Source organism: Acomys russatus, chromosome 12 (assembly GCF_903995435.1).
Source record: "Acomys russatus chromosome 12, mAcoRus1.1, whole genome shotgun sequence".
NCBI lineage: Eukaryota > Metazoa > Chordata > Mammalia > Rodentia > Muridae > Acomys > Acomys russatus.
Window position 1 is genome coordinate 17103283 of NC_067148.1, and position 23376 is coordinate 17126658.

The window sequence follows — 23376 nt, forward strand, 5'->3', positions numbered from 1 at the left end:
TCTGGGGGCAGAGGCAGGCAGATGGCTGTGAGTTCAAGGCTAGCCTGGTCTACAAAGTGAGTCCAGGACAGCCAAGGCTACAGAGAGGAAACCCTTTCTCAGGAAAACAAAAACAAAAAATCAAACCAAACAAACAAAAATATGTAGATGAAAACCAATTAAGATTTAGAAAGAAAATGATACGGACACTTTATTTAAAAAGAGGTAGACTAAAATTTAAAAACAAGGCTAGGAAGATGGCTCAGAGAGCAATAGCGCTTGCTGAGCAAGCCTAATGACCTGAATTTGATCCCTGGAACCCACACCAAGAGCCAGATGAAGTGGTGCCCATTTCTCATCCCACACTCCTACAGTGAGATGGCAGAAACAGGACAGCAGGCCAAAAGCTTATAGGCTAACCAGTCAGGCATATGCAGCATAACTAAAGGAAAAAATAAGAGACATGCCTTAACAAAGTAAAAGGTAAAAATTGATTTCCAAAAGTTGTTCTTCATGTGTGCACGCTGGCATACACCCACCTGTGTACGAACACATACTAAATAAAATTTAAAAACAATAATCAGGGCAGGAAGTATGGCTTAGTCTGTAAGGCCCTACCTGGCCTAACAGGTACAAGGAGCTGAGCTCTGTCCTCATCGTGCATGGGGAAAATGCTTGCACTCCCAGTGTGGGAGACAGGAGGATCTCTGCCAGACAGTTTTGCCTAACTGGTGAGTTAGAGACCAACAAGAGACCCTGCTCACCCTTAAGGGGAGTTGGGTAGGTTGTTGGTTGCTTTCTTGGGCTGTAGATGTTTATTTTCATTGGGAGTTAATTATAAGTTACTATTGGTCTTATTCAGAGAGAAAACGAGGTTGGACTCAGGGATGTTTCTCTTTTCCTTTATCTTTCTTTCTTAGGCTTGGAGATAGGGGCTGAAAAGAAAGAGGGGAGAGTATAGAAATATTTAAGGATAAAAGGACAAAAATCGATTATTGAGTCAACTCCTCGATTTAACTGTGCTCACAAGGTTATTTTTAATTCATTGGTATAAAAATATGTATATTGACACCAAGTAAGGTTTATTTTGATACACTGGTATAGAAGTCAAAATTAAGATTATTCTTCACACACATATACATTTCTATCCTAATATGAGGTATTGCACCCATACCACTCAAGAAGATACAAGGTTTACCTCCAATATCTTGAAAGTGCTATTGCAGGCTGTTTTAGGATAAGTAAGTTAGGCAAGCTAATTGTCACTTGACCAAATCACGCTCATGTCAATTCCTACTCTATATCACAATAATATATATCCCAAGTGTAAGAGACAGGTATGATTCTATAGACAGATAAGGTAAAACAGTTAGATACGGTCTTCAAAAACATCAGAGTCCTATAGAATATGGTGTTTAAAGATATTTTTAATCGTTTTAAGGATTCTTTGACAAGAAGACAGGTTAACTCCTGGCAACATCTACCCTACCTCAAACAAGATGATGAAAATCAAAGAACCTCCTTATGGAGATGGCTTCAAATGTGGCAAACAAGCCACTGGGCAAAATGTCCTCATTTCAACCACTGACAGAATTATGCCTAAAAATAGGCAAGCTTGGATGCAGGTCAAGTCAAAAGCCAAACTCTGCCAAGACAGGGTAGGCAAGTCCTCAATAGTTCTTGCCTCATAAATATGTCTGTCAGATATATTGGGCCAGAAAGCTGAAGCTGATGCTCCAACATTACAGAGAGTTATAGGTGACTGTTCAGGCAGTGAACTGTCTTAGTCATTTTTTTCAATTTGGAAGCTTGAAACCTGCACCCCTTGTATACTTAGGTAATTAATTTTATTCCTTCTCAAGTCTCTGATGGGGTTGAAGACCAAATAGGTTAGCTTCACAATTAAGCTTAGTTGTTTAGGGATTAAGATGCTTTTAGGTCTAGATAGATGTTTTAAGTTGATAATGATGAGATATGATAGATATTGATTTACATTCAGAATTTTGGATTCACCAAGATAGGAAAATGTTTTCTTCAAGGTTGCCAAATACAAATGGCCAAAACACTATGAATGCAACATTAATATAATTCCTGATTGTTTCATAGTTCTTGTTGCTCAATGTAGTTTATTTTATATATGTATAATAATATAAATGTGTATGTAAAAAATTTTTTTAAATATTAATTAAAAAAAGAAAGAGAGAGATCCTGCTCAAAGAAAATAGTTGTGTTCCTGAGGATGATACCCAAGGTTTTCTCTGCCTCCAAGTACACCTGCATACACATTCATGGGCACCTGCACACCCATCACACACACACAGAGAATAAAATCTTTAAAAAACAAGTTGGTCAAAGCACAAAGAGAAATACCTTGTTTCCCAAGGCCGGGCAGTAAAGGCATAGGGCTTAGAGGTTAGGGCCCCTACGGGGCAGATGTCAATGATATTCCCAGACAACTCAGACATGAACATTTTTTCAATGTATGTGCCAACTTGCATGTCATTCCCTCTGCCTGTTGTTCCCAAATCATCTACTCCTGCAATCTCACTTGCAAACCTAAAAAAAAGAAAATAAAAATTTGCTATCAAATGGTTAAATCCAACAAACACCATTTCCTTTCATTTTCATAATCACAAAGGCAATGACTTTTAAAACATTAAAAAGGCACAGTTTATTTTCAATGATAAGCATAGTCAGCAAATAAAAACTAATGTTTCTCTGTAACTGAAGCATAACACAATAGAAAATTGTACAAATCACATGTATATAGTTCACACAATACTAGATTTAAAGCTTTAAATTCAACTGAAATTGGCATTAACTGAAAGCAAATACCATAGTTATTTTATCAGAATATAAAAATTAAGCAAATAAAATCTAACTTTTTCCCCACAATGGCTGTCATATCCCGTGTTGTTGTTCGATGAAACTATATGAATACTAAGTTAGGACTGTTAGGTTTCAAACCTGGGGCAAATGGCCAACTGAGGAACCTACTCAACCCATCAAGGCAGTTCTGTTTTTCCAGCGTCTTTCAGTCCCTACCTGTTACAGGTATGGCTGACCCACTCTGCTCCTACCTCATCTTCTCCACCCTAGGAGCCTAGAAGCTGCTCTTCCCCATACTGCCCTTTGCTATATAATCCAGCCATTTTGTTGCTATGCTGGTCCCTTTTTGGCTCTTCTCGTCTTCCTCTTATCCTTGCAGCCTCTGGCTCTGGCTCTCCCCTCCCCTTCTCCTCAATGACCCAGCTCAGGGTCATGAGCACTCTAGACTCTCCCAGATGGGTCCGCCTCTGACAACGCTCTCTCTCCCTTTCACCTACACTAAGCTTTCTCCTCCACCATACCCAGGACCAGTCATGCTCTTTCTTTTTTCTCTTTTTATTCAAGTCCCCAGTGATATTCCAGAAGAGAAACATTACCTGATGCACCGGGTGCACTGGATGCATCTCGTCATGATGGTCTTCACCAACGGCCCAATGTTTTTATCTTCCACAGCACGTTTCCCCTCTAGAAATCGGCTCCTATCACTTCCAAACATCATGGACTGGTCCTTAAGTAGATTACGAGACAGTCAATCTAATGCTGCTAATGAAATTAAAATGAGCCACTCAAAATCATTTACACAATTATTTTAGATACCTGCAGATCACATTCACCTCCCTGGTCACAAATAGGACAGTCCAATGGGTGATTTGCCAACAAGAACTCCATCACACCTTCTCTGTATGAAAAAATCAAATATATAAAGTGACATAAAGCAGCTACCACTTAAAAATGGTAACCGATAGGCTAGCTCAATAACCTTCATATATATTTTAATACAGTTAGCATAAATTTTACACTAACTTCCAGCTACGCCATAATGCTAGCATTGAGGTAGTATTAAATACAGTTTGAACATGTTCATAAGAGTTACACAACTGATCTTAGGAAACTATGACTTTCAGGGCTTTGTTTATTCACTGATGTATATATTTCAGACAAGGTCTCATGAAGGCCAGCTAGCTTCAATCTTAAAATGTGATTTTCCTGCCAATACCTTCCAAGTGATTGGATCACAAGCATATGCCACCACTGTCAGCTTTAAAAAAAAAAAAAAAAAAAAAAGCAATCTCTCAAGTGCTGAAATTATAGGCATGTGCTATCATGCCCATCTTTTTCTTTTTTTAAAAAAATTTATTTATTATGTATACAGTGTTGTGCCTGCATGTGAGCCTGCACATCAGAAAAGGGCACCAGATCTCATTATAGATGATTATGAGCCACCATGTGGTTACTGGGAATTGAACTCAGGACCTCTGGAAGAGCAGACAGTGTTCTTAACCTCTGAGCCATCTCCCCAGCCCCTTCCCCGCTTTTTGTTTTTTGAGACAGGGTTTCTCTGTGTAGCCTTGGCTGTCCTGGATTTGCTTTGTAGACCATGCTGGACTCAAACTCACAGCGATCCACATGCCTCTGCTGGGATTAAAGGCATGAGCCCACCATGCCCAGCCTCATACTCATCTTTTTAAAATTATGACTTTTGGGATAGAGAGATGGTTCAGTGGTTAACAGCACTGGCTGCTCTTCCAGAGGTTCTGAGTTCAATTCCCAGCAACCATATGGTGGCTGACAACCATCTATGGTATGATCTGATGCCCTCTTTTGGCATGCAGATGTACATGCAGATAGAGCACTTGTATACATTAAAAACAAAAAACAAAAAAACACAAAGCACTGGCTGCTTTTCCAGAGAACCTGGGTTTAATTCCCAGGACGTACATGGCAGTTCACAACTGTCTGTAATTCTAGTTCCAGGAGATCTAATACCCTCAAAAACATATACATGCAGGCAAAATCCCAATGAACATACAATAAAAATAAATTAATCTTTTGGAGGTTTTTTGGTTTTTCGAGACAGGGTTTCTTTGTGTGTATCCCTAGCTGTCCTTGAACTCACAGGGATCCACCTGTATCTGCCTCCTGATGCTGGGATTAAAGTCGTGAGCCACTATGCCCGGCAATAAATCATTTTAAAAAATTATGACATTTAACAATACAGAATTTTCAAATGGGGCTAGAGGTAGGCAGTAGCTTAGCTGGTAGAATGCTTACCCAACATGCATGAGCCTTGCTTCAGCCCCCACCACGCATAGCCCAGGCATGGTGGCATTATGCCTGTGATCCTAGTACTTAGGACGAGGACCAGACTCAAGGTCTTCTTCAGCTTCACTGTGAGACCAGGGCTACATGAGATCATCTCCACAAATAAACTGCATTAGTTACTGGAAGGTTCTCAGAAAACATCTACATTAATTCAAAACAAAAACAGGTCTGAATTACAGCACTGTGGCAAGTTTAAACACAGGCTGAGCACTCGAGCAAACACTCACATGTCATGAACGCCCAGCTCTGTGAGTGCTGGGTGCTGCTCATCTCAGGGTGAGTTTCAATGCTGACACTGTTCCTGGCAATACCAAGAATACCTGAGCCCACCACCTCGCTGTGTGCTCATTTCTGCTCTTCTTCAAAGTCTGACTCTATGTCCCTCATATATGGGAGGCATGAACACGACCTGACAACAAATCTACAGTAGTAACAACATAGTACCTGGCTTTCTTAGATTTCTCCGAATTCGTCAGGATATTCCAGCCCTTCATAACAGGCATAGCACAAGCAGCTACAACCTAGAATTTCAATGAAGAAATCGTATTTGTATTTACTTGTAGTTATAAGCAACCCTACACATGAAATATTAAAGCCATCTGCCTCTGCCTCCCTGAATGTTGAGATTATAGGCATGCAGCACTGTGTCCAGCAAAATTAATTTTTTAATTATTAAATAAAAAAAAATTTTTTTTTAAGGAAAAGAGGCCTAGGATGTGGGGAGATACCTCACTCAGTAAAGTGCTTATTGTGTAAGCCTGAGAAGCATGAGGGAGGACTCAAGTGTGATCCTCAAAACCCATATAGAAAAGCCGGACATTATGACGCATGCTTGTAATCTCAGCATTGGCGAGGCAAAAGCAGGTATATCCCTGGAGCATGCGCAGCATAGCCTAAGCAGAGCCCTGTCTCTAAAATACAAAACGGAGGGCTGGAGAGGTGGCTCAGAGGTTAAGGGCACAGACTACTCCTCCAGAGGTCCTGAGTTCAATTCCCAGCAACCACATGGTGGCTCGCAACCACCTATAATGTGATCTAATGCCCTCTTCTGGCCTGCAGGTGTATGTGCAGACAGAGTACTATATACATAATAATAAATAAACAAATCTTTAAAAAAAAAGAGAATCCCAGGATGGCCAAGGCTACACAGAGAAACCCTGTCTCGAAAAACAAAAAAACAAACAAACAAAAAAAAAAAGAGAATCCACAAGGAACAATACTTGAGGTTTTTCCTCTGGCCTCCATATACATGTACATGTGTACACACACACACACACACACACACACACACACACACACACACACACACACACACACACAACACACACCCTTGTTTTCATTTATAGGCATGGCTATACACTCCTACAACTCCTTGTCAAGTAAAAATGGTACAGCATAAGCACTTCTATATACTACACACACACTGAAAGCTTAAGAAACCATCTTGAAATCCTAGATTTGCTATATGGCATTTATCTTTATACAATACTTCTGTCAATGTATTTTGTTTTGAAATGAATCATCTACACATAAAAATATTGAATTTATAGAATAAAGTTTGCTGCAAGATTCAGTCTACTCTCTCCTTCGGCATGGTATGGAATTCCAGGTATCACGTACCTTTGGAGCTTTCTCAATTTCCACCAGGCACATCCTGCAATTTCCAGCAACAGATAACCTTTCGTGGTAACAGAATCGAGGGATCTGCATGCCAACCTTCTCGCAAGCCTAGAAGACAAAACTTTGCATCAGAATAACTTCACTTCACTCTTGTTTTTACTGAAACATAACGGAGGGGAGGAATCTTTTATTATTTTCACTCCTGACTACTCTATCTCGATCCACTCCTATGTAACTTCCTGTGGAGGTCTGAATAGGTATGGCAGCATTGTTAGGAGGTGTAGTCTGGAGGAAGTGTGTTACTGTAGGGGTGGGCTTTGAGGTCTCCTGCTCTCCAGCTATATCCAGTGACACATTCTCCTTGTTGTCTGTGGGTCACGATGTGGAACTCTTACCTCCTCTAGCACCCTGTTGGCCTGGATGCTACCATGCTTCCTGCCATGATGATAACAGACTAAACCTCTGAAACTGTAAGCCAGCCCTCATTAAATGTTGTCCTTCCAGGCTGGAGAGATGGCACAGAGGTTAAGGGCACTAACTGTTCTCCCTGGGGTCCTAAGTTCAATTCCCAGCAACCACATGGTGGCTCACAGCCATTTATAATGTGATCTGATGCCCACTTTTGGCCTGCAAGTGCATATGCAGATAGAGTACTCATATACATACATAAATAAATCATAAAATAAAAATGCTTTCAACTTTGGGGCTGGAGAGATGGCTCAGAAGTTAAAAGCACTGGCTGTTCTTGCAGAGGTCCTGAGTTCAATTCCCAGCACCCACATGGTGGCTCACAACCATCTATAATGAGCTCTGGTGCCCTCTTCTGGCGTACATGCAGATAAAACACTGTATATCTATAATAAATAAATAAATAAATCTTTATTTAAAAAAATGTTGTCCTTTCTAAGAATTGCTGTGGTCACAGTGTTTCTTCACAGCAAGGAAAACCTAACCTTATTTAGGGTTTCCTAACTAAGATAGTTTCTGAAGAGATTTTACTCAGCTTTGAAGCTACCACAAAGGATGTAAATCCCTTAAAATCCCTTCATTTCATGTGAAAGAAATTTGGTATGTATCCAGTCTATGGTGAGGCCTTTCTTCTTCCCATTGTCTACTTTGCCCACTACTCACAAGTTTCCCTGTCAAGCTGCCCCGGCGGCCTCTTTCTTGGATTCCCTCTGTGCAGCCCCTTGTCTTCTGAGTCACATCTCCCCTCACATCTTACAGCTGGCTATGATGTAGTCACCTCTGATGTCTCCATCATCTCCTAGCTAGCCAAAATACTTTCCAATGAACCTAAAAAATATTTTTTTGCTAATATTCAGTGCTTTCATGTCTATGTATGCCTTCCACAGTCCAGAAATGAAAACAAACAAAATACATTTAATTCTATAATAACTTACAGATAGAATGGAAATGGAAAAAAAATTAGCTCTGTGATAACATATAAATAACATGAGGCATCACCACTCTCTGACCAAATTTGTTATTTCTGAAGAAGTTTAGAGAAATTCCATACTATCCTTCACTTACCTGCCTTGTAGGACATAGTCCTAAAATATTAATGAAAACAGAAAGGGGAAAATGAAAAATCATCAAGAAGGCCCAAAATGGGCTGGAGAGATGGCTGAGAGGTTAAGAACACTGACTGCTCTCCCAGAGGTCCTGAGTTCAATTCCCAGCAACCACACATTGGTTTACAACCATCTATACTGTGATCTGATGCCCTCTTCTGGCCTGCAGGAATACATGCAGACAGAGCACTGCATACATAATAAATTAGTCTTTTCTTTTCTTTTCTGTTTTTTTTTTTTTGAGACAGGGTTTCTCTGTATAGCCTTGACTGTCCTGGACTTGCTTTGTAAACCAGGCCGGCTTCTGGAATTACAGGTGTGCACTACACCTGGCTCTTTTTTACAATCTTAATGATAGTGATTATTTCTGTAATATCAAATTTCTTACTGGATCCCACTTGAAGAACATAAGTAAAACTACAGAGCCACTACAGTTCCCTAGGGATGCTAAGGCTGTATTACTCCCTCTCCAACAGTACGAGTGAAAAATCAAACTATTTCCATGATATTGTTATCTACTGTTTTTAAAAACTAAACAGTACGTAAGAAATATAGAGGAACATACAGAGTCACAAAAATAATTACCTGCAGGACAGTGGTTCCTGGTTCCACCATAACAGACTGACCATCCACAAACACTTCAATCAAGTTACTTGCTGCTGTGCCAGTTGTGCGAACTGGTCATCAAAACAGTAAGGTAGAAGACAAACGAACAGAGGTAGATTCATTACAGTAGAGGCTAATGGGTTAACTATACATAAACATTTTCATTTTTTACTAGTCCTCTTTCTTTAGATGCAATCAGCCCTCCCCCCAGCTCTTCCGCGACCCAAGACAGGGTTTCTCTGTGTAGCCCTGGCTGTCCTGGAACACAGTCTGTAGACCAGACTGGCCTTGAACTCAGAGATTCACCTGCCTCTGCCTCCTGAGTGCTGAGATTAAGGGAGTGCATCACCACTGCCTGGTTAAGATGCAAGTTTTTAAAGTACTAAATCAGGCTTGGTTTGGGGTTGGTTTTGTTTTGCTTTGTTTTTGAGGAAGGAACACTCAAAAATACTCATAAAGAGACAACAAAACCAAAAACTTACCATATCCTTTAGGAGACTTAGACAGGCCTATCAAGGCCCTTTTTACCGGTATCCTTAACATGATGGCTACGAAACAAAACAAAGATCAATTATTGTAGAGGGAAAAGAGCCACTTAATTATAAGGTGTCAGGCATTGTTTTATAGTTTCACATACATTATTCTAAGAAAATATTCAGAAGTCCCAATGTTTTCCCTCAAGTTGTACATACACTAGTTGGTCCCAGAGACATTAGCTTATACAATGTCAACCAGCTAAGAAGTAGTTAGTCTACAGTAGACTTCCAGTCCTTGCATGACTAAGTGCTTTATAACTGAGCTCCAGCTCCAGCCCTAGAGTTAGGCTTGTAATGCAAAGTACAGGACACTTTTGATACAGCTAGAAGTGGTGAGAGCTTAGAACACAGTTCAGCTGATACAAGAGTGTTGGCCTAGTATTCAGGAAGTCCAAGGTTCTAACTCCAGTGTAGGATAAACTGGATTATATGCTTATAATCCCAGAATTTGGGAGGTGAAGGCAGGGGGATTAGAAGTTTATGGTCATCTGCTACGTAGCAAATTTGAAGTCAGGTAGAGGTATAGGAAATACTGTCTCAAAAGAAAAAGAATAATTAAGAATAAAGTAAATTAAATTGCAAAAATAACTGTCATTAATACCTATCTAAAATAAATAAAATACCTTTTTGCCTTCATCTTCCACCACTAGGTTGAAGATTTTGTTTTGTTAAAACAGGGTCATATTAATCCTGGCTACTCTTGAAGCAAGTCTCCTGCCTCCGCTTCCTGGGTGCTACCATAACTGGCTCCAATATGCACTCTCTCATGATATGTGAATTGTATATGATCCTAGGATATTCCAAGGGAGGTCAGAAGTCAAAAGCCTTTGATACATTTTGAGGACCATCATTCTCTCACAGACCTGGAATCTGCTGTATTATGCCTCTATCCTGAATGTATGAAGAACTCATGGCATCTTCCTACTTTCAGTACCAATTCCCAAGAGCCAGTAAAACTAAGCTTTAAAACAGTGGTCCTCCATTGGGCCTGGTGTTACAGGCCTGTAATCTCAAGTTACTTGGGACACCAAGGCAGCAGACTCACATGTTCCAGGCCTGCTTAGACCTTGAGGGAGTTCAACGCCAGCCTGAGTAACCTGGTAAGAGCCTGTCTCAAAAATGGAAAAGTGACTGGAAAGGCTCAGCAGTTCAAGAGCACTTGTTGCTCTTTGCAGATGACCTGGGTTCAGTTTCCAGCACCCCATGATGGTTCCCAACCATCCATAACTACAGTTACTGATGCCCTGTTTTTGATATCTGCAGCAACACCCAGCACACATACATACAAACAGGTAAAACACTCATACACAGAAATGAAAATAAGCTGGGCATGGTGGTACACACCTTTAATCACAGTACCTGGGAGGCAGAGGCAGGTGGATCTCTGAGTTCAAGGCCAGCTTGGTCTACAGAGAGAGTCCAGGACAGCCAAGGCTACACAGAGAAACCCTGTCTTTCGAAAACCAAAATAAATAAATTCTTTTTAAAACTTTGTTTTAATTGAAAGTAAAGAGAGAAACAGAAAGGTAGCTCAGTGGTACCATGTGTGAGTCTGCTCTTGGTTCAATAACCAGGTCTGAAAAGACCAGTAACAATAAAGACTGGAGCGATGAAGAGTACTGCTGGTACACACAGATGAAGAGTACTGCTGGAACACACAGACGAGCTCGAAGCTGTCTCTAAGTCTAGTTCAAGAGGATCGGACACTGTCTTCTGGTCTCTGTGGATACCAGGCACACACATTGTACATAGACATGCATATAAGTAAGACACAAATAAATAAATGTTTTAAAAATTAAAAATAAAATAGTGGTTCTCATTTGTCCCACAGGGAGGGAGGGAGAGTATTAATTATTAATGTCTGGAAACAGTGTTATCACAATGGGAGGAGGTATGCTAGCATGTAGTGGGAAGAGGACAGGGTGCTATTAAACACCCATCCATAGGATAGCCCTTTACAATAAAAATGATCCCAAAGAACTAACAGGGTTCAAATTGAGAAACTAAGTTCTAAAAGGTTTGCACCTGCAACCTAAGCTGGTTAGAGCAAAAGTTCAAGGTCAGGTAACACTATATACCAAGATGCTGTCTCAAAATAAAAAGAATAAAATCTGGATAATTTACATAAATATGATTTTTAAACCAGTGATTCTCAACCTTCCTAATGTTACAATTCTTTAATATACTTCCTCTTGTGGTTATCCTCAACCGTAAAATTATTTTCATTAGTACATCATAACTGTATTTTTGCTACTGTTATGAATCATAATGTAAGTATTTTTGGAGATAAAAGATTGCCAAAGTGGTCTTAACCCACAAGTTGAGAATCATTAAATTTTAAGTACTGGACTTTCTGTTTGCTCAGTTAAAAATATGGACCAAGAAGCTGGATGGTAGTGATGAGGACATTAAAGGAGGGACGAGGGATTAAGGGACCTTCAATCCCAGCACTTGGGAGGCAGAGGCAGGAAGACCTCTGTGAGTTCAAGGCCACCCTGATCTACAGAGAGTTCCAGAGCAGGGCAGTCAGGGCTACACAGAGAAACTCTGTTTCAGAAAAACCAAAGATAATTGATGATGATGATGATGTGATAAAGCATCTGCCTTAGTTAAGGTTTCTATTGCTGTGAGGAAAACACCATGACCAAAGTACTTGGGGAGGAAAGGGTAATTTGGCTTACACTTCTACTGAAGGACATCAGTCAGGGCAGGAACCTGGAGGCAGGAGATGATGCGGAGGCCATGGAGGGCTGCTGCTTACTGGCTTGCTCAGACTGCTTTCTTATGGAACCCAGGACCACCACATCAATCACTAATTAAGAAAATGCCACATAGACTTGCCTGCACCTTGATTTTTATGGAAGCATTTTCTTAACTGAGGCTCTCTCCTCTCAGATGACTTTGGCTTGTATCAAGCTGACATAAAACTATGCAGCACAGCCTCTAAAATCATAATGTTGCCGGGTGGTGGTGGCACACGCCTTTAATCCCAGCACTCGGGAGGCAGAGGCAGGAGGATCGCTGTGAGTTCGAGGCCAGCCTGGTCTACAAAGTGAGTCTAGGACAGCCAGGGCTACACAGAGAAACCCTGTCTCGAAAAACCAAAAATAAATAAATAAAATCATAATGTTTATCTCCAGTTTGTTATTGGGATTGCGAATATGTGGCAAGACAACTAGGTTTTTGTTTTTGTTGTTGTTTGTTGGTTTTAACATTTTAAAGATAATTATGTGATTAGAATGTACCAAGACTTAAAAACAAATCAGTAAAGTTTCAATAGTGGTAGCAGTACTAATAAAAAATAGTGCAAACCCAGAAAATTTTCCTTTCTAATTAAAAAAAATTGTGTATATGTTGTCCTGCCTGAATATATGTCTGTTCACCATTTGCATGCCTGCTGCCAAGGGAGGCCAGAAGAAGGGGTCAGAGCCCCTGGGACTGGAGTTGCAAACAGCTGCTAGGGTGTCGTGTAATTTTGATGTATCAAACCTGAGTCCTCTAGAAGAACAGACTTAGTGAACAGACTTAGAAGAACAAGTCTTAGCCACTGAGCCATCTCTCCAGCACCAAAAGTATAGCCCAGGCTGGTCTTGAATTCATAATCCTCCTGCCTCCACTTCTTCAGCATATCTCAGGTGCTACCACGACTGGCTTTATCTATATGGAGACCAGGCTGGCCTGAAACTCACAGAGATCCATCCACAGGCTTCTGTCTCTCAAGTGCTGAGATTAAGGTATGCATTACCACTCTAGATAAAATAGAATCCTAAGCACTAAAGTCTGTAGTTACTGTAGATGACCGATAATTAAATTCATAATTCATTTTATTTCATTAATTCCTTAAAAATAGCAATCTATAACTTTCAATACTGACATTATGTGTTTTAGCTACTAGTTATTGGTTCCTTATCACAGAGCAGATCTACAATATTTCCTAGGTTGTTATTAACCAGGTCAATAATTGCCAATAATAAAAACAAAAAAATTCACAATAAAAAGTGACTTTAACTTAATCAGTAATGGGTACTGACAATCAGGCGTAAGTGTTCTTCGCTTGCGGTCCTCTTCTTTCCTAACCGCACACCATTTTATTATTCTACTTACTCAACTTGGGATGACCATGTAGTGTTAGCGGAAGATCACCTCCTTAGCCTGCACTGCGCTATATCCATAGTGCAGACGAGAAACAAGCCTGCAACACTAAGTTGAAGGTAAATTATCAATTTTGGTACCTACTATAAATTCCTTGACAAGAAATTTGGCAATTTCTCTTCTCTGAAGACTAGTGCAGTATCCTTACAAAAGCAAGTCACCACACAGTCTTGCCACCAAATTCCAGAATGAGCAGTACCTATCCCATTGAAAAAAAAAAAAAAAAGGATTCATGAGGCCAAGTATGGTGGCCCTTGCCCGTAGTTCCAGCACTGGGGAACCTGAAGCAAGAGAATCATGCAGTTGAGGCCAGCCTGTGCTACATAATACCCTGTCCCATAAAAACAAACAATAACACTTGCCCTACATAGAGAGTTTGGGGAGAACCTGTCTTAGCTCATTTGTTGGGGGTGTTTTGTTTGTTGGTCTGGCAGCATTTGACTTTTGAGCCAGAGCACATGTGCCCTCAGACTGACCTCAGACTTGCTATGACGGCAAGGGGAAACTCGGACTCCTCAAGCAAGTGCCAGGATTACAGACATGCATCACCACGTCCAGACTGCTATACAGTTGTTTTGTTTTTGTTTTTTACATTTGTTTATTTACTTGGTGTGTGCCACGATACACAGACAGGGGTGGGGCGGGTGCATACAGAAGTCACTTCTCTCCTTCCATCCTGGGGGTCCTGGGGCTGTAACTCGGGTGGTCAGCCTTGGCAGCAAGCACCATTGCCAACTAAGCTATCTCTCCAGCCCTAGTATGTGTCAGACATATTGTCTATCAAATTGGAACAAGGACAACTAGTCAAGTTGGGCATGTGGCTCAGTTAGTGGAGTCTGTACCAAAGGATGCACCAAGTCCTGGGTTCAAATCCTCCTGTCTTAGCCTCCTCCATGCTGGACTTCTGAGGACCACAACACGTGGCATACGTCTAATGTCTTGGCTGTGACTTACAGAAACAACCTTCCAAAAGGTGCTGATGCCCTGGCTGAGTACACTCAGTTTAATGAGGCAAAACTCAAGTGAAAAAAAAATTCTTTTAATGCCAAGTTGGGGGGGGGGGAAGAGAAGAAACTTGATGTTTCCAGCTCGGGTTGATCTTACAGACGTTGAATCTCATGAACCTCAAGGCACCACAGCTTCCTGGTTTGCAGCTGGGCGCCGAGCTAGCTTTTTCAGATTCATTTTTTATTCACGTGTGCATGGTGTCTGAGTATGTGCACTTATGAGTGCCAGTGCTCACAGGGCAGGAAACTGCCCAATTCCCTGCTACAGCTCCAGGCAGTTGTGCGCCTCTTGCCTTGGGATAGTGGGAACCGAACTCGGATCCTCTCCGCAAGGTACTGCTAAGCGCTTACCCATCTCTCCTGCCCCGGCTGAGCTAACTTAAAAAAAAAAAAAAAAGTTTTGTCAGCTCTCCCCATCCAGGGGATGAGTAAACTACCACCCGGCATGATTTAATCAACTAGATAACACACACACTGTGGACAGTTTCAAGACCGCAACTAAATAATGATGGCTAAAGTTTACATCGCCCCTGACCCTGGGAAATGAACCGGTCTCTTCCTCACAGGCTCTTCTCCAGTTTTCCCCTGAGGGGAGAAAGTAGCTCGCAAGCCCGAGCTCCCAAAGGTCTCCTGATCTTCCCGCCTCCTGCTCCGTCGGAGCAGAAACCAAGGTTAGTATAACCCTCACCTGCCGGGTCTCCCCGGGTCCGGAGGTGGCGGGGCAGGAGGCGGCACCCAGTCAAGGACAAGAGGAGAACGGCTTGTCAGACCTAAAGGATACAATCCCGCCAGGAGACAAGTCACTGCTCGAAGCACTTCACCCTCCACAACTAAACATGCTCTCACCTTTGCTCCGGATCCCACCAGGTTTCTCTGCTGTCTTGTCCGGATCTCTCTGACCCCCCTCAAAACCCGGCCGCTAAGTCAATATGGCGGCCACGGCTAATTACGTCAGCCAGACCTGACGGACGGAAAGCCAGAAGGGACGATAACGCCAGCTTCGACAATTTCCCCACCACCACCACCACCTCCCGCTCTTTGGAGCCGTTCGGCAATTTCCGTCAGCTCGGAGCGAGCCGGGAGGAAGCGGAGAAGACGACTTGGACCTGCAGTTCCGCCGGAAGTAGCCGAGGCCTGGGACGCCGAGCTCCTTCGTTCAACTCCGGCTCTTCAGGGGGCGTTTCCCTTCGTCTCGGAGTCCTTGGAGCGTGGGCATTATAAGATGCCTCTTTTATTACTTTCTTTCCAAACGCGAGGGGAGGCCCACGGACGACCTGTGGGCCGCCTAAGTCACAAGTCGCAGTTTTACGTGGAGGAACGCGACTTGTAACGTACTTTGACCTTTAACCCCTAGCCGGTGCAGCGGAGGGAAACGCCTCCGTCTCTATATAAGGACTTTTCCGGCCGGCCCGGGTCCTTTTTTCCCTCTGCGCTGGCCGCTGGTTTGTGGCGCTCATTTTCCTCCGCGGCAGCCCGGTTCCCGGATACGGCCCACGCCATGGGTTTCGGAGACCTGAAAACCCCCGCCGGCCTCCAGGTACTCAACGACTACCTGGCGGACAAGAGCTACATTGAGGGGTGAGTCGGAGGTGGGGGTGCGGGGAGGGCCGGGGAACCGGGGGCCACGTGGCGCGGGGGCTCCGCCGAGGGGAAGCGAGTCGCCGCAGCGAGGGGGAAGCCGACTTAGGTCTCCCGAGACCCGGATGCCGCCGGAGCTGGACCTCCCCCGGGAGAGGCAGTAATTGAAATAATTTCTGGCTTCCCGTATGGCAGCGTTCGGCCGGTTCTAGCTTGTCTTTGGCCAGTTAATAAGTTAAAAGCCGTGGCAGGCCTGGCTGGTAGCCTTTGAGTTCTCCCAAAGTGGTAAATAGTCTTCTTGGCTTGCACAGATTTCAAGCAGATGCTAACCGTGCATCTACGGTTAGAAAGCAACTCAAGTTAGCCCTGGGATAGTTCCTACAGCTTTAGTTTAACGCATAGAGAGTTTGTCGTTTACTAGCTAGTGTTTGTGTCTTGTCTTTTTCTTTTTTTCTTAAAGGTGTGTGCACTTGTTTTTGTGTCACCCGGCAGGTATGTGCCGTCACAAGCAGATGTGGCAGTATTTGAAGCAGTCTCTGGTCCACCGCCCGCTGACCTGTGTCACGCCCTGCGTTGGTATAATCACATCAAGTCTTACGAAAAAGAAAAGGCCAGGTAAAAGTATGTCTGTGCCACCTGGATTTTTCACATGGCTTCCCTCCACACACACACACACCCACCCCTTTCCTGTCAGTGTCCTCCTACCTGGAAGGGGCCACCGCTGGGGTGAGAGGGTAACTCATTCATTCAATCCCTGTCCGTTCTTCTGAAACTACGGACAAGGGTGGGAGTTTGGGGAAGTGGACTCCAGTTCACTAAGAATGGAAGCGAGCATAGTCCTATACACAGAGATAGATAATAATTCTGAAAATTCTAAACTGTAGTGAGTGTTGAGAGCAAAGTCTCCTGTGGCACTGGTGCCTGTTAGGGGAAGCGTTGGACATGCATATAGTTAGTTATTTATCCGGGATTGTGCTAATGGGTAAATAACCAGCCTAAAATGTTTGTCTTTCAAGCCTGCCGGGAGTGAAGAAATCTTTGGGCAAGTATGGTCCTGCCAGTGTGGAAGACACAACAGCAAGTGGAGCTGCTGATGCTAAGGATGATGACGACATTGATCTCTTTGGCTCTGATGATGAGGAGGTAATAGCTGGCGTCTTTATAGGAGTGTGTTGATAAGGCAGTGTGTCTTTTTAAGCACGAGTACAGATGCTGTAGCCACTGGCTGGGTTTTAGGCTTGGCTGGCTTTGCTTTGTTGTCTGCCTTTAAAAACTGACCGCTGGGTACATGATGAATCGAATCAAATCACCATCTTTCGGCTGAGCTCCTGATGGATTTGCTTTTTTCTGATGACTCTGGTCATGTTTGTAATGACCCTGTCACTACATTCCAGCAGAATATGGCCAATGTTATATTTTTCTTTTCCCTCTTAAGGAAAGCGAAGAAGCAAAGAGGCTGCGAGAAGAACGCCTTGCACAGTATGAATCAAAGAAAGCTAAAAGTGGGTAATTTTATGGTTGATATCTTCACTGTTAAATAATAATGTCAGTGGTCTTTACCAGAGCTTGACCCTAGCGTGTTTTTCCCCTTTCCTTGAATGGGTCAGTATTTGAAAACTTCCACAGCTACTGGTCTGCAGCTGTTCTTATGGTAGCAGTTGTGGCATTCCTCTGTGGGAAAGAAACTGTTACAAAATGTAATGCCTCTTTCTTAGCCAAACAGAAAGAGGAATGTACGTGACAGACACACGGTGTATTTCTGTATGTTCCACCAGATGATGTTTCAAAACAGACGGAGGCTTGGCCTAAGGTGAGGGTGTTCGGTTGAGTGTTTTAAGTGCAGTGCATTTCTTCCTCTCCCCAGAGCCTGCCGTTGTTGCCAAGTCTTCCATCTTGCTAGATGTGAAACCCTGGGATGACGAGACAGACATGACAAAACTGGAGGAGTGTGTCAGAAGCATTCAAGCAGACGGCTTGGTGTGGGGCTCTTGTAAGTTTAATGATTGTGTTTTGAAACTGGTATTTGTATACATTTTCAAAGTTTTCTCATCAATAAGAGTTTTACTAACTTCTTTTCCCTTTAATGTTCTTTTTTTTTTTTTTTTTTTTTAATAGCCAAATTGGTCCCAGTGGGATACGGAATTAAGAAGCTTCAAATACAGTGTGTGGTTGAGGATGATAAGGTTGGGACAGACATGCTGGAAGAGCAGATTACTGCCTTCGAGGACTATGTGCAGTCCATGGATGTGGCTGCTTTTAACAAAATCTAACATCATCCTCAAGTCAGTGCACTTAAATAAAAGCTTGAAAGATAACTCTCGGCTCTTGATTCTACTGTGAGAAATGGTGTGTGCCATCGTCTTGAGGGAAATAATTCAGTGGCTATGTAACTCATAAGTAATGAAGATGGGCTGGAAAGAAATAGGTCAGCAGATCAGGCCTTTTGGACCAAGCTTGATGACCAGGCCAGTCCTAAAGTTGTCTTTTAACTGACATTGTGTCATGTCATAGACATAGTTTCTAAAAATGTAGAAAACTGATGTGGATTATTAAACATTAAGTAATTATAGTATAATTATATAGCCACTAGTGATAAAATTCTGTGGCTGTCAGCAGTACGTGGTACCGGTTGATACTGGTCAGTTGAGTTTTGGGCCAGTAAAATGAGTCTGCCACTAAGGTGCTTGCTTGGGTTCATCTCGAGAGCCAACTTTGCAAAGTGGCTCTCTGACTGCCACATGCATGCCCTGGTCCTTGAAGTTCAGAAAAGGGTGTTGGATTCCCTAGAACTGGAGTTCTAGATAGATGTTAACACTGTGGGGATTGGGGCCCAGGTCACCAAGTAGTAATGATGCCTCCCTCGCCCCCTCCCACCCCACCCCCCCAAAAAAAACCTAAGTGCCAGAGGAGGCACATCCTATAATTCTAGTCATTTACAAATGTTAGGATTTTAATACCTTGTGCTCTAAAAGGCTGACACTTTTTGGAACTGTAGGCTGCAATTAGTGGTTTGTCCGGAGAGGACCCTCATTTCATGGTCTTGTGTAGGCTCACAGTGATTGGGCTGTATTTCCATGAATCTGACTGTCGGAAGCTAGAGCAGGAAAAGTGCAGGTTAGGCGGTATGTATGCTAAAAGCTGCTCATTGGAAAACAGCACACTACTGAGTACATCAAAACTGTTTGAATTTTGTGTTAAAAATATGGTACGTAAGGTGGGCGTGGTGGCACACGCCTTTAATCCCAGCACTTGGGAGGCAGAGGCAGGCAGATCGCTGTGAGTTCGGGGTAGCCAGGTCTCCAAAGTGAGTCTAAGACAGCCAAGGCTACACAGAGAAACACTTGTCTCAAAAGACCAAAAGAGAAAAGAAAAAATCTGGTACATAAATGTAGATCTACTATATAGTGCTTACAGCTTGGTAATTAAAGCTTTAAAACATTTTATGATCTGGGTAGTAGTGCACACCTTTAATACCCACCCTTAGGAGATAGAGGCATTCTGACTTCTGAGTTGGAGGCCAGCCTGGGCTATAGAGTGAGTTGCAGGACAGGGTACCCGAGAAACCTTGTAAAACTCTATTTTGTAGATGGGAATCTAGGTAACTGATCCTGGATTGATTCACACCATCAGACAGCACTCTTGCTGTCAGTCTGGTGTTGGGACTGCCTTCAGGAAGCAAGGCTTCACATGGTAAACATATATTTACTCAAGATAGACGATAGAGCTTGCACAAAGGAAAATGTACTTCAACAGACCCAGCCTAAAATAGTGACAATCTTTTTTCAGGGTTGTTAGGATCATGAGGACCAGCAGAGGGCAGTGTCAGCACTATGACATCTAGCAGAGGTCCTTAAGAACAGTAAGATTCAGCTGGGGCACATTAGAACCCTGAGATCCGGATGAGGACCCTGTCAGAACCGTGAGATGCAGCTGAGGACCCTGTCAGAACCCTGAGATCCGGATGAGGGCCCTATCAGAACCCTGAGATCCGGATGAGGGCCCTGTCAGAACCCTGAGATCCGGATGAGGGCCCTGTCAGAACCCTGAGATCCGGATGAGGGCCCTGTCAGAACCCTGAGATCCGGATGAGGGCCCTGTCAGAACCCTGAGATCCGGATGAGGGCCCTGTCAGAACCCTGAGATCCGGATGAGGGCCCTGTCAGAACCCTGAGATCCGGATGAGGGCCCTGTCAGAACCCTGAGATCCGGATGAGGGCCCAGTCAGAACCCTGAGATCCGGATGAGGGCCCTGTCAGAACCCTGAGATCCGGATGAGGGCCCTGTCAGAACCCTGAGATCCGGATGAGGGCCCTGTCAGAACCCTGAGATCCCGATGAGGGCCCAGTCAGAACCCTGAGATCCGGATGAGGGCCCTGTCAGAACCGTGAGATCCGGATGAGGGCCCTGTCAGAACCCTTGGATCTGGATGAGGACCCGTCAGAACCGTGAGATGCAGATGACGGCCCTGTCAGAACTGTGAGATCCCGATGAGGACCATGTCAGAATCCTGAGATGCAGCTGAGGGCCCTGTCAGAACCGTGAGATGCAGATGAAGGCCCTGTCAGAACCCTGAGATCCAGCTGAGGGCCCTGTCAGAACCGTGAGATGCAGATGAGGGCCCTGTCAGAACCGTGAGATGCAGCTGAGGGCCCTGTCAGAACCCTGAGATGCAGCTGAGGGCCCTGTCAGAACCCTGAGATGCAGCTGAGGGCCCTGTCAGAACCCTGAGATGCAGCTGAGGGCCCTGTCAGAACCGTGAGATCCAGCTGAGGGCCCTGTCAGAACCGTGAGATCCAGCTGAGGGCCCTGTCAGAACCGTGAGATCCAGCTTAGGGCCCTGTCAGAACCCTGAGATGCAGATGAGGGCCCTGTCAAAACCGTGAGATGCAGATGAGGCCCCTGCCTGAACCCTGAGATCCAGCTTAGGGCCCTGTCAGAACCCTGAGATCCAGCTGAGGGCCCTGTCAGAACCGTGAGATGCAGATGAGGGCCCTGTCAGAACCCTGAGATCCGGATGAGGGCCCTGTCAGAACCCTGAGATCCAGCTTAGGGCCCTGTCAGAACCCTGAGATGCAGATGAGGGCTCTGTCAGAACCATTAGAGACGGCAGAGGGCAGCACTTGGTATTCTGGGGATCCATAGTGCTTGAGAATTCTGACGAACTGGCTGGCAAAAAGATAAATTTTATTCAGCTTATACTGATGTTCATGTAAACAAAAGAACAGACGATAGAACTATGTCAGCAATACTTTGAAGTATTTCTGGGGTCAGGCCAGCCTCTATACCATCTGGAAATGTGTTTCTATGTTTATAGTAATCTATACACTTACATATAGCCAGAATTTTCCATAGCTATGATGTTCTAGAGGACTAAAAGGGAATAGAAAACTGTACACACGTTTCACAAAGGGGCAAGAGGTCTCTCTTCGCCTTTGATTCTGAGCTAGCCTAGTTTTACTGTCATCAATTGAATATGATGGAAACAGTGCTGTGTGAATGACCAAAAGGGGACTGAGGATGTAAAGCAGATCTCTGGGGCTTGTGGGCTAGCCACCTTAGCCTACTTGGTGAGTTCTCGGCAAGTGAAAGGTCCTGCCTCAAAAATAAATAAATAAATAAAGTGGGTGGTTCCTGAAGAACAGCACTCAGTATGGTTTACATACATGTGTACCCACACACACATGAACAAACATCCGCACCAAAATGACCCAAAAACAAAACAAACAAAACACCAGCCTGTTAATTTTTAAATAGAGATGATTTTAATATAAAGTAGTATACATTATAAAAGTTATTTCATCTGATACATATATTACCGTACATTAATAGCCCCAGGCAAAAAAAAAAAAAACGGAGGGAGAAAAGTTTCAGGCTGTCAGTATCACAATCGCCACCAGGGGGCAGCCCAGCCAGAGAGCCACATTTAAACTGCAAGGAAGAAATCAGTGGTTTTTATACCCACACAAACATGTAAGGCCAGCCAACGCACTGAACGAAAACAACAAAAACCTGGTCATTTTAGATCAGGACGAAAACTTAATCTGAAAGGATTTGTTATAAGGCTCCCAACACTCATTGGCCTGTTTCTAGGGGAGACAGGCTCTTGGTTTCTGTGCTCCTGAGCGGTTCACTGACTGTGCCGGAGCAGCTGGCTTCCCACAGCGACCGCTTTAATACCTCAGCAACAGAGGCCCGAAAGCGAGTTTGAAACTTCTTGCTAATTAGAACGTAAAGGATGGGGTTCAGGCAGCTATTGAGGAAAGCCAAGCCAATGGAGAGAGGGATCCCACCCCGCAGCACGTTCTGGAAGGAGCTGTTGTGGTGAACGCTGAGTTCCCAAATGCTGAACAGCTGATAAGGAGTCCAGCAAATCATGAAGGCCATGACCACCGAGAGAATCATCCAGAAGTGCTTACTGGACGTCAGGGTGTTGCGCTTCTTCACCTTGAAGATGAGACACAAATAGCAGCAACTCATCGTGAGCAAAGGGAAGAGGTAGCCAAAAAAAAACTTCACCCAGGTCAGAACATGGTGTCTCATCATGGTGAGGTCAGAGTCATGCTCCTGGAAATTGTTATAGCAAATAATCTGGCTATTGACTTCCGCAGTGTCCCGGAAGTACAGGGCAGGACCTCCAAGCAAGGAAGCCAACAGCCAGACAAATACAACAACCACTCGTGAGTTCTGTAGGGTCCGGTGCCGATGAGACCAGACGGGATGGATCAAATGGATATAGCGGTCCAGGCTGATCACTGTCAGGAAGAAAACACTAGAAAACATGTTCAACTGGGCAATGAAGGAATTGGCTTTGCAAAGCCACAGGCCGAAGGGCCAGTGGAAACTCAAGGCTACATAGGAGATGTACAGGGGCAGGAAGAGGACAAAAATGAAGTCTGCAATGGCCAGATTGAGGAACCAGAGGGTGGTGACTGTCTTTTTCCACTTGAATCCCATGAACCAAATGACAACGGCGTTCCCTGGAATTCCCAGGACAAATGCAAGGACACACAAGAGCAGCGAGATCCAGTGAACTAGCTCCAGGCGCGCCTGCTCTTCCGACCCGGCCCCCGGCGGGTAGTACTCTGAGGCGTAGGAGTAGTTCTCAAACTCTTCATATGGCGTTTCCATTGAGATCTCCATGATGACCTGGCAGATGGAGAGCAAGGAAATCTG

At 43.8% G+C, this 23376-nt stretch overlaps 3 protein-coding genes and 2 non-coding genes across 6 annotated transcripts in view; 3 read left to right on the forward strand and 2 right to left on the reverse strand.

Annotated features, from left to right (window-relative positions):
* Ndufs1 (NADH:ubiquinone oxidoreductase core subunit S1) overlaps positions 1-15559 on the reverse strand; it is a 37714-nt gene extending 22155 nt beyond the window's left edge. The window contains exons 1-8 of one of the 2 annotated variants that reach the window (XM_051153927.1): positions 15472-15559; positions 9413-9478; positions 8910-9001; positions 6751-6858; positions 5575-5651; positions 3625-3706; positions 3405-3535; positions 2350-2535 (exon numbers count right to left, since the gene is read on the reverse strand). In XM_051153927.1, the coding sequence (XP_051009884.1) occupies positions 2350-2535; positions 3405-3535; positions 3625-3706; positions 5575-5651; positions 6751-6858; positions 8910-9001; positions 9413-9473 (737 nt within the window). In that variant the 5' untranslated portion in view covers positions 9474-9478; positions 15472-15559. Of the gene's footprint in view, positions 1-2349; positions 2536-3404; positions 3536-3624; positions 3707-5574; positions 5652-6750; positions 6859-8909; positions 9002-9412; positions 9479-15313; positions 15436-15471 lie in introns of those variants that run through there. The other variant, XM_051153928.1, reaches the window with a different exon arrangement.
* A 266-nt stretch (positions 15560-15825) lies between these two features.
* Eef1b2 (eukaryotic translation elongation factor 1 beta 2) lies at positions 15826-18518 on the forward strand. Its single transcript, XM_051153929.1, has 6 exons — positions 15826-16203; positions 16696-16818; positions 17220-17346; positions 17639-17705; positions 18068-18193; positions 18319-18518. Exons 1-6 carry the CDS (start codon positions 16124-16126, stop codon positions 18471-18473), a joined length of 678 nt encoding a protein of 225 aa, XP_051009886.1. The 5' UTR covers positions 15826-16123; the 3' UTR covers positions 18474-18518.
* LOC127196772 (small nucleolar RNA SNORD51) lies at positions 17484-17562 on the forward strand. The gene has a single exon (XR_007831540.1). It is a non-coding gene; the product is annotated as a small nucleolar RNA SNORD51 (small nucleolar RNA).
* Positions 17822-17953, forward strand: LOC127196774 (small nucleolar RNA SNORA41). Its single transcript, XR_007831542.1, has one exon. It is a non-coding gene; the product is annotated as a small nucleolar RNA SNORA41 (small nucleolar RNA).
* Positions 18519-22129: 3611 nt separating the features above from the next.
* On the reverse strand, positions 22130-23368 carry Cmklr2 (chemerin chemokine-like receptor 2). Its single transcript, XM_051153706.1, has one exon. The coding sequence runs from the start codon at positions 23341-23343 to the stop codon at positions 22276-22278; it is 1068 nt and encodes a 355-aa protein (XP_051009663.1). The 5' UTR covers positions 23344-23368; the 3' UTR covers positions 22130-22275.
* Positions 23369-23376: the final 8 nt, after the last annotated feature.